The sequence below is a fragment of the Vigna unguiculata genome, chromosome 4, assembly GCF_004118075.2.
Source record: "Vigna unguiculata cultivar IT97K-499-35 chromosome 4, ASM411807v1, whole genome shotgun sequence".
NCBI lineage: Eukaryota > Viridiplantae > Streptophyta > Magnoliopsida > Fabales > Fabaceae > Vigna > Vigna unguiculata.
Genome location: NC_040282.1, coordinates 855,436 through 867,341, shown reverse-complemented (window position 1 = coordinate 867,341; position 11,906 = coordinate 855,436). Strand labels below are relative to the sequence as shown.

The following is an 11,906-nucleotide window of genomic DNA, read 5'->3' as shown; positions in this document are numbered from 1 at the left end:
CCGCATAGTTTTCAAAATGACATTTATCTTTTGTAGAAATGACTTTTGGATTATCTGTTGTTAGATTATTTTAAAACTAGTTTTTCAAATTTCCCGAATAATACTTTTGAAAAAGAATTTCCATAACAAAATTTTTGGAACGGAATTTCCACAACGAGATAGTTGTGACGTGGCATTAGTGAGGTGTAGTTTAGTCTTTTTCTCTTAAAATGGAGATGCAGTTCGTATGAAAGGAGCACCAGAAAAAAAGGCCTTAGTATTAGTGAACCCATATAGTTTCTATTGAAGCCCAAATTAAGTCGCTTAAGTTTCGGTCCATAATCGTGTGTAACAATATCTGTTTCTTTCAATATTTTTTCAAAATTGGATGGATGGTTGAATTTTGTTAAAAATTTAATGATTTAATTAAATTTATATTTCAAATAATTTGTATTTTCAAAATTTTCAAAATTTAATAATTTATATACAAACGTTTTGAGTGAGTTTAAAAATATATAGATATAAATTCAAATGTAAAATATTAAAATAATTTAAAACAATTTTAGAACAATTTAAAACAAATAAATTTAAATTTTGAAATTTTTTAAAAGATTTGAATGTGGAATATAAGTTTAAATAATTTTGTTAAAAATATATAATAAAAATATCAATTTGAATAAAAATATTTGTATAACATATATATTAAATATAAATTTTGTTTCAATTTGAAGGAGATGAAATTGTTCAATTTTAAAAAAAATGAAGACACAATTGAGATAAAAATAAAGATACAGGAACCAGATCGAGACGGAGAGCATGACACCTGGCGTGACATTTAATGGAGCACTACCATTGTCACTACCATGTAACACACATGACAATTTATTTTTTATTTTTTTTTAATGTGACACACAAATTGACACGTGACATCTCTCTAATGTCATATAGTACTAACACAAATGACCTAATTGGATCAAATTTTCCAAAATAGGGACCAAATTAATACAAATAAAAAGGGGACCAAATTAATATTTTCTTACAAAAATTGGAACCAAAGACATAATTTAACCAACAAATTTTATTATCTTTGAACTATGTAGTTTGAAAATAAAAAATAATATTTAAATTTTTTTTATATTATATATATATATATATTAATTATATAACTTGAAAGTTAAAGATGATTTTTGACTTGTGAAATTCGTAAACCATTTGGTTTCCCAATTGCATAAAGTTATTTATTACTTTTGAATTATACAATAAGAATATCTTTCAAAGAAAAAAAAAATTAGTTACATAATTTAGAAGTTATTTGTACTTTGAAGTTGTATAATTCAAAAAGGATAAAATGAAAAAACAAATTACATCGAAATGTAGGGGAAGAAAGTTATTGATGTCGAGGGATGACAATATATTCTAGTATTGTTGGTCCAAATGGAATACTTTAGCGGCTATTGCCATATGCAACATATATTTTATTTTCCGCACTGCTTTTACGCTAGAATTTTTTTTTTACTTAGATATATATGCATTTATATGATATAGATATATAATCAAATCGAATGTAATTTAATCAAATCAGATGCAAATATATATATATATATATATATATATATATATATATATATATATATATAATTTATATCTCATAGGAAATTTGTTCACAACTCATTCATTTAAAATTTCTCTCGTATCTCGTAGAACCACACAACTCCAACCACTCACTCCATAAGATTATTAAAACATGTGATTAATTATGCAAATGCTCAACTTGACATTCATTTATTTGGTGGGATATAGTTGCCATTGGACAGAATCCAACCTAAATTCAACCACACTCCCTTTAGTCACTGTTTTTCTTAGCATATAATCTATACAACGTCAAAGTTTGTTGCAATACAAACATATATTCTTTTTGCCACAACATAGAATATCTTTATTCCTGTACTACACCAAGAAAGAGTTAAAGGATAAGTAGTTGATATGATCAAGAAAAAGAGATAAAAGATCTGAGTATTTTCTTTTGAGTTTTCAAATATTCATGTTACAAATAGATTTAAGACTGTGATCCTATTATCAAGCGAGATTTGTATTTATTTATATATTATAATTTTGTCTTATTTCTGATTGATATAAGATTGTTAATACACTAAAATATATACATCTCAAACGTAAAACTAGATATTATATAAGGATTGCAGCAGCCCTATGAAAAGATGAACCTTGAGATTTCAGCTGCATGCTACAACATATAGAATTGTGGTGATTCTTAAGTTTGAAGTTAAATGATAGTGCATGGAGTGAGAGTATATAGTGCCAATAATTTATGTTTGATGCTTAGGGGTCCCTCAAACTCAAATGGTTGAAACTGAAATGCAAGTTGGAATGCATTAAAACCATGCAGGCTTTTTGCAGTATCCACTAGATAACAGTGTGCTAGCTAGATGACAACCTTCAATCCTTGCCTTACATATGAAGGATGATGATAAGACCCTCCTCAGAGAAAAAAAAAGGTGCATGAATAGGAGTTCCATTCAGCACAAACAAGACCTTATTCACGAGTTAGTGCTGTGCTTTCGAATATTATTGCTTTCAAAATTCGTTGTAATAACTTGCATTCTTTCAAAATTTCCCTTCGCTGCATGATGAAATTCGAAGACCACCACCAACAGTCATGAAATGATATAATTTCAGAATAGAATCAGTGAAAGCGTTTGTGCATATAAGTTCCAAAAGATTAATTATAACTGATGATGGTGCCAACATATGCTTAAAATTTGAAACTCTCTATAGTCTGTTATATATGATTGATATGATAGCCTCACACCACATATACACCAAAGTTTCTAGGCATCATAGCTATCATGACTGGTCCTCACCACAGCAATTATAATTTCCAAAGCACAAGTGATCTTAATTGATGGTTGTTCCCTTTTGAAGTAACCATTTATGCATGGCTTCATCAAGTTCTGAATAAGGGTTTCATCTGTTGAAAATGGTCGTGTTGTTGGAAGTCTCACATCGACTATAGATAAAATAATTTCATATTATATAAGTGGAGGGACAATGATACTTTGACTACTAATTTTTGACAACTTTCTCTTACAACATGAGGTGTTATCTTCTAAATGGTTTTGGAATATTGAGAATGAAAAAAAAGAAAAAATGGAAAATCACATAAAAGATGACACCTAAAATTGTAAGAGAAAGTTGTCAATATTTAATAGTCAAAAAATCATTTTCCATAAGTGGAGTGCAAACCTCAACTTACTTGCTGGTTATGAAGGAATTGAGTTAAGCTTAAACTTCATTTCTAACATATATAATATGTTTAAATATATCTCTAATCGATGTAAGACTTCCTACCAATATTATTTGATAAAGTATGATACATTACTATATTTTATGATAATCCATATATAAGCCTAAGTATAAAAATAATTATAAAAGGTATTTGAGTGGTTGATTAATATAATGGTAGATGGGCCCAAGGAAGTGATGCTTTAAAGATTCATGTTGTCTCCTATCCCTTACCACAAAGTCTCTCCAACGATTATGACAACCATTTTCACATCTTCTGCTTATACATAATTTTAAGTCCTTGTTTGGAAGTTGATTTTTACTTTTCTTTTTTCCACTTTGCATTTTCTGTATGCTCATTGTTACTTTAATTTGATTTCATGGTATTAAAATATATTATAATGATAATTGTGGGATGATTATTATTGGATCATTTATGAACATGTTGGTTTTTTTGTGTAACAATGGCTATTGGATTAGCTAGTATAGGAGCTATGAGAGAAGCTGAAAATATTCTTGTGCTGCTGCTTATTGTCATAGATTCGAACATGGCCTTAGTAGAAAATAAGTATCGCCAATTCAAAAGTGATGTGATGTTTGATTATTGAGGACAATATATGATGATTATCTCTACTCACACTTTGTATGCCAACATGAAGAAATAGCAGAAAAAAGATTAAGGATTTTAACGAATGCAGGCACGAGAGATTTTACAACAAAAATAACTTTAAACAATAATAGATAAGATCACAAATATAAAAAATTGGTTTAAATATTATAAAAATAATATTTTTTAGACATGACTTAAAAACTATCTTAAACAACATTTATATAAATATTATTCTTTAAAAAGTATGGACCAATCTATAAAAAAAGTTGTTTAAAATACACTAAAAATTAAAGTTTTTAGATTAAAAATATTTTCTCACTCTTTTTTTACTGAAAAATGTAAAATTAGTTTCAAAACCGCAAAATTTTGAATTTCTTCCCTTCTTTTAATTTTATATTGAAAATGTCAAGAGCTCACAATATTAAAAATGTGAAGTTTTGAAAAACATGTATATCAAAACTGTTGCATTTTACGAGGATTTTAAACAATGATTTTAAAATTGTTAACCGTACTGAAATTGTGACATATTATTTACAGTTACGCTCACCTATATTACATCTAAAAAATTTTAATGTACATTTTTTGTGATTTAACTCACAATTTTGTGTTGTTGCCTAAAACGATTTTTGTTGTAATAAAATGTTCGAGTATAAATTTCTAAGGACTAGTGTCGTAAAAGTTAAAAAACGATTGTTTATGAATTTCATTGTGTGTAAATATACTATTTTGTTTGAAAAAAAAGATAATAAAGTAGAAGAAATAAAATTCTAAATTGAAGTGATTTTTTAAATAATTGGCATTAAATTGAAGAATGTAATGTGAAAAATGAGAGAGTTAACTTTCATACAACCATATATTAAGTAAATAACTTGAAAATAAATTTATTTTGATAAATTTCAATCATATACTCAATTCAAAAATTCTAAACCTAATTGATTAATTACAATAGGAATCCCTTAATAATAATCAATCAATTATTATTACAACTTAAGAGTTTTAAAGTTGCTTAAGTAAAGTATTCTCTAAGTTTAAATCTTGCTTGAACAAGTAGAATTTTCCGAGGCTTTGTATTACACGTAGATATAAACAATATAATATAATTGAAATAAACTTTTAAAAAATTTAAATAAAGTATTCATATGGTTTGAGTTTAATTATATCTAATAAAAAAGCAAAAGTAGTCATACATTCATTATTAGAGAAAAATTTGTAATGGGTGAAAGTCATTTTTTTATGAATGTATGAAGAAAATACTTTTAAATATCATTTTGAGAATTCTGAATCTATTATTCAGGTAAAAGAAATTATGAATCTTAATTAACAATTCTATAGGATCCAAATATAAAATACCATTAGGTTCACATATAATAATTTATAATAATAAATTTATTTTAATTATACTTTAATCATGTTTCAATTCTAAAATAATATCACTAAAAGTATTCTAATTAGTCATAAGGAATGTTAGAGGATGAAAGTGTACTAATTGTCTTTGTCTTTCAATTTTTAAGTGATGTAAAACTATTAGGTGTAACATAACAAATTCTCTATTCAAGGTCGATATGAGACAAAATGTACTAAATCGACCTAATAGAAAGTTAGGGGAGTTCCCGTCTCTATATATATTATCAACATTCCAACTTCAAGTTTCTTGGAATAATATTCTTAGAATGAATCACTTCATTTGAAGTATTATTTGCTTTGGAGTATGAAACTCCGATCATGATTTTGTTTTTAAAATCGTTTGAAAAAAAAATGTGTATTTAAATTGTTTTTTATCTCGACTTCTAATATTAGATTATTGTGTACCAGAACAAATAATAATATAATTAAAATAAATCTTTAATACATTAAAAATAAAGTATTTACACTACTAAAAAAATTTATATTTCATGTCAATTCTGTTTTGAAATTTTTTTCGTAGGAAATGCTTACAAATTTTGTTGTGAAAAAAATTGAAAGAAATTGTTACCAATTTTCTTGTAAAATATTTTGTATAAAACACTTTTCGCAACAAATTTTATAGAAAATACTTACAAATTTAATAATTTTGTAGGAAATGATTACTCACGAAGGAATTACCCATCAATTAAAATTCTTATAAAAAATAGCAGAAAAAAGTTTTTTTTAAATTTTTTTTAACAAATTTACAAGAAAAATTCAATATAATATGATAATTTTTAATAGTGTTACTTTATTTTCACTATATTTATATCAATTGAAAAAAAAGTGAGAGTTGTTATCCATTTAGAATGATGATTTAACTATAGCAAAAGTGCAAAGCATGTTGGACCCACAATTTAGCAATTGGCAAACATAAACCACCATGAAACATAGGATATGAGTGATGATAATAATAGTAAGAGAAGACAAAATCACAAGAAAACTTGATAATAAGTAAGAACCCTATTGAATAAGAAAGTGGAATGTAGTGGAGTGTCCATCATAATTTATTTATCAAACACTTAACAATTGGAATCCTTTGGATGTGAATTTGTGATGATGTTCAGATCCTACAATCATCATTGTTTGTGTCTTTATTTTATAGTAAAAAAACCCAAAGGAGAGCCTTTTAAATTTCTAATCTACACAAAACTCATTTTATTATAATTCAAATATTTAATTATTAGTTTGGTTTTTAAATATACTTAAAAATATTTCCTTTCAGTTTATACATGTACGCATATATTAAAAAGTCGTGGCACAAATAGAAAAACGGATTCAACTTTTAAGTAAAATGTTAATGTTGATATTACAATTGTTGGAAATATTAATATGATTATAGAAAAAATGAGATAAAAGCTAACCAAATTCATGTAAAAACGTGTGTTGATATATAGGTCAATTATATATATTATACAGAAATTTGTTTATACTTATTTTTGTCTGAGAATTATTTTTATTTTGTTTAAAAAAATATTTTGGAAATTCTTTATATTTGACTAGCATGTAAACATGTATTTATTTTTTAAATATATATATATATATATGATATTATAAAATATTGTAATATTATTAAATTAATATATAAATAAAATTATATTTATTAAAATTTAAGCAAAATAAATGAAGAAAAAAAAGAAAAAATAATTGTTAATAATATTTTGTATAAATTTAAAATAAGTACGTATTTACTTAAAATATAAAGAAAATATAATTTATATTTTTATAAATAATATTATATAAAAAGATTCTATTTTTTAGTTACACATTTTTTTTAATTTTACTTTTTAACGAGTAATCATATATCAATTTTATTCTGAATGTTTTCTTTTTTATTTTAATTGTTTTTAATTATTTTTTAAATATAATTATTTTTAATAAAATATCGTTTACAGAATAAATAAAATTGTCTTCGATAAAACTGTAATTTTTATACTATAATTTTATTATTTTTTATAATATAAAAATAAGTAAATACAAATTTTACGTGTTTTCACCGATATTAATAAAGAAAATTGATTTTACAACTGTCTTATGCTTTATAACTGATATTTTATTACAATTTTTGTTTTATTAATATAAATTATTTTACTTTTCCAATTCTAGAATTATTTTTTAAAATTTAATTAACTACTTATAATAACACTTTATTTACCTTTATCAACATAATTTGTTTTGTTATTTTACTCTTTAAATTTTATAATTATTTTTAAAAATTAACTGCATATAATAAAATTACAAAATTTCTTTATTTTATATAATATCCTTTTAATAATTATGATAAACAATATTTTTTTATCATAATAAAAAATAAATAAATACACATTCATCTAATTGGTTAATAATTTTCCGAGCCACATAGAAATTTGGCTTTTGGAAAGACACTGTTCGTCCCGTCATTTTCCTGCCATTCCTTGCTTTCCTTTTTGAAGCCTCACTTGTCTTTCTCCCAAACGCTGCCTCCACTTCATCTATTCTTTTGGTGCACATTCAACAAAATATAACATTCTTTTAATATAAATTACTCTAACTTTTACTTCTTTTACTTTTTATTTCTAAAACTTATTTTTTTTTAATAAATGCAATGCACTTAAATTTATTTTAGATAAAACTAACAATAATAGACTCTCATCATAAGTTTTGGATAGTTACACCAAAACTCTTCTACTTGTCTCATAGTTACACCAATACTCCCACAAAAAATTTCAATGTCATCAGAAGTTATTTATATTCGATTACTGTTTGATCGTAATTTGGTACAAATTAAATAAATTATCCAAAACTAAAGAATAAACATAATAATTTCTTACTAAAATGATGAGTGACATTGAAATTGATTTGCAAAAGGAATAATGAAAGGGGTAAAGTATGGCAGGGACTTTCTGGGCTTTGTCGGAGTGGTCTCCCACAAAAAGATTCACAGGAATTATAGAAAACTGAAAAAGCACATTCTTCAAAGGAATATTTTTTTTTTCTTACAAAATTTAATTTAATTTGAAGAATAAAGCAAACAGCTGCAAACAGTTCCATATTCTGTTTTGTATAGTAAATGCAATCACAATCTCTCATTCTCCCTGGTCCTCCAATTTTCTCTTTTTCTTTTTTTTGTTACACCACATATAATTTCATTGCTATCAGTTTATACAGAATGCATAGAGTTTTACAATATAGAAAGTCTTTTGTTTCCACTGTTAAATTCTGATTATCCGGTCTCAGTTTCTGTTTCCATCTCCCTCTCTATTAATTCATTTCCATATCTGAGAATAACTGAAACTGTTTAACTGTGTGAGCTGAAATTTGATGTCTGTGCCATTGGAACAAGGCTATGTAGGGTTATCAGAGGTTTCTGCAATGGAAGGTTCTGACAAGTTTTCTCCGAGAACTAGTGGTGGCTTGAACCTCAAGGCTACTGAGCTGAGACTCGGTTTACCAGGTTCTGAGTCACCGGAGAGAGATGGGGGTGGTGTGGAAGAAAAGAATGGACACCCTTTAGGCATGGTCAAGAATTTGGTGTCTGGGGCCAAAAGGGGTTTCTCAGACACCATTGATGGGGGTTCTGGGAAGTGGCTTCTCTCTGGGAATGGTGGATCTGAGGTGGGTTTGGGAAAAGAGTGTGGCTTGTTCTCACCAAGGGGTATTGGTGCTAGTGCTGCCAAGGCTGAGTCTGCCAACCAACAAATTTCTGTTGTAAAAGATAAAGTTCCTCTGCCTCCAAAACCATTGAATGAGAAGAAACCTCAGATATCTGCTCCTGCTGCAAAGTAGCACCATCTTCCTTTAGCATCATCACATAATATTGTATTCTTGTATTGTAGTTAATGTTATATTTGTTTACTGTTTGTGCTGTCTTGTGTTTATAGCTTTTGTATATTTGGAAAATGTTGGAATCCAGAAGGAAATAGGATAATTCAGAGACAGGAAATGATTTTTGTTTTTTACTCTGAGAAAATTATTTGGTTGAATTTTGAATTGAAAAGAAGGGAGGACAAAGTCTATCAAGGCGAGGCTTTTGAGTTCTCTAACTCTTCTTGTTGCTACTATGTTATCTTGTTACTCTCTAGTGTTATATAAGCTGTTAACACTTTTCTATGTAACTTAGGGGGTATTCCTTCTATGGTAATCATGATATCTGTTATTTTGGTTGTTCTGTAAATTATGTTATCATGTTACTCTCGGTTATTTTGGTTGTTCTTTAAATTTTCTTCTTCATCTTGGTTATCAATTGTTTGCTGTTGTGTATGACTTTGTACTGAACTCCTCTGATTATTCAGTGTTCCATGGTGAAACTTTGTTATTTTTTTTTTCTGCAGTTTGTGTTCTTATTATGCATTTCCCTTATTTGACAGACTAGTGGTTGGGTTCCTTTATGTTTTGAAGTTATGATCTCTGATTTGTTATCTCAGTTTCCCTTTTAATATAGTGTAATTTTTGTGTTTGTTGGATCAGGGAACAGGTTGTGGGATGGCCACCAATCCGATCTTTCAGGAAGAACTCAATGGCAACTCAGCCTCAGAAGAATGATGATGATGCAGAAGCCAAGTCAGGGTGCCTTTATGTGAAAGTTAGCATGGATGGTGCTCCATACTTGAGGAAAGTGGATCTCAAAAACTTTGGCACTTACATGGAACTTTCTACAGCACTGGAAAAGATGTTTAGTTGTTTTACAATCAGTGAGTTGTGGTTTTCCTTGCTAGCAATTTACAGTCAAAGTTGTTGTTACCTTCTTACTGTACAATTCTCCATAGCTTTCAAATTTCAATATTCTTTGGTTATAGCAACTATTCTCTTGATTTGATTTTGATGAGAGAAGTATAAAGAATTTATCATGATCAGAAGTGACACCCTTTTAAATCAGAATCCTAAGTCTTGCAATGTCACAGGCTCAGGCTGGTTGGTTCCATGAGCTGGGGGAATATTTACGGGAGTGCTATGAATAGGTCAAATGATTCTTTACCAATAAAATGTTTTTTATGTTTCCGATTCTGATGATGTTTTCATCAATGACAAGTGCAGGTCAATGTGGTTCTCATGGAGTTTCTGGTCGAGATAAGATGAGTGAGAGTAGATTGATGGATCTGCTTCATGGTTCAGAATATGTTCTCACCTATGAAGACAAGGATGGTGATTGGATGCTAGTTGGTGATGTTCCATGGGAGTGAGTGCATATCATGTCTCTCTGTTTTGCATTATTCTGATTTGATTTCCATTTTGGTGTTTAGTGAGTTAAAAAAGAATTACTCTGCATAGTAAACATTTGATAAACTGTGTTTCTCTGCAAATACATTTATTTGATCATCTTAATAATATCAGAATCAACAAAGGACAATATGAGAAATGATGTTGTTGTTGTTGTTTAGGATGTTCACTGACTCATGCAAGAGGTTGAGGATAATGAAAAGTTCTGAAGCAATTGGACTAGGTGAGACTGACTCATACAACTATGTGCTTTCTTTTATATCTTGAAAAACTCATCAGTCATGATATAATTCAACTGCATAATGCCACAAAATGACATAACTCATCTCTTGAAGGTTTTCTACTTTCAATATGAATGAGAGTTCATTCACACTCCAGCATTGTCTTGTGTTCTAAAATAAATCATTAGACCAAAAATATAGTGTACTTATCTACCTATGTTTGATTCCTGCAGCACCAAGAGCCATGGAAAAATGCAAAAGTCGCAACTAGAAGTATGCTATTGATAGAGAAAAGATGGAGAACTAATTATTACTTTTAAACACATCATAGAAGAGTCCTTAGGCAAGTGCATGGCAGAAGCTGGGGATTCTCTTGCTTGAATATGTAAAATCCTACATATAGGATCCAAGTATCTTAGGCAAAATATGTTTGTTGTAGTCATTTCTTAGGCTTGTTTACCCTCACTTCTCTTCAAGAACTGCATTGTGAACTTCATAAGACTGGAGCTGTCTTACTAAGTAAATTTTGTAACTCAAGTATCTAAACTTTAATTTTGGTGAGCATTTTGAAATTCAAGTCATGCACGAAAAGCAAAATAAACGGTGGTATTCTGCTAATCAAACAAAAGTGCTTCAATATGCTAATAGAAGCATCTCAATCTGCACAATAATGGTTAGAGATCGGAGATTTTACATCGATTAAAGATAAGACGTGATTATAATATATAGATACATACAAATTTAACTTTTCATACTGTTGCGAAATTAAGTTAAATTTAAATTTCGCTTTTTGAGATTTTCCTGGTGATTAGTTTTCCTACCGGGTTATAAAACTCCTCTACAATAAATTTATCTGTTCTCACACCTTACTTCATCACTCTTATTTGTCTATACTTTTAATACTAAGTGTTTAGAAATAAGTACCAGTTAGAATATAGAACATATGTGTTAGGAACCTAATGCAATATTTTTTTTACCGTCTTTGTAATGTCCATTATTTCTATAATACCTGTCTTATTTTCTAAGAAGTTATAGACAAGAGATAAATATCAACATATTATATTATTAAAGTCGAAAAAAGAGAGAGAAGTATATCATTACAAACAGTAAACTAAAATAACGAAGATTAAAACAAAAATAAAAGTGGATTAACCATG

At 27.8% G+C, this 11,906-nt stretch overlaps 1 protein-coding gene across 1 annotated transcript; it reads left to right on the top strand.

The window, feature by feature from the left end:
* Positions 1–8,356: 8,356 nt before the first annotated feature.
* On the top strand, positions 8,357–11,321 carry LOC114182272 (auxin-responsive protein IAA27). Its single transcript, XM_028069104.1, has 5 exons — positions 8,357–9,093; positions 9,779–10,002; positions 10,346–10,487; positions 10,690–10,751; positions 10,983–11,321. Exons 1-5 carry the CDS (start codon positions 8,633–8,635, stop codon positions 11,018–11,020), a joined length of 927 nt encoding a protein of 308 aa, XP_027924905.1. The 5' UTR covers positions 8,357–8,632; the 3' UTR covers positions 11,021–11,321.
* The last annotated feature ends 585 nt before the right edge of the window (positions 11,322–11,906 follow it).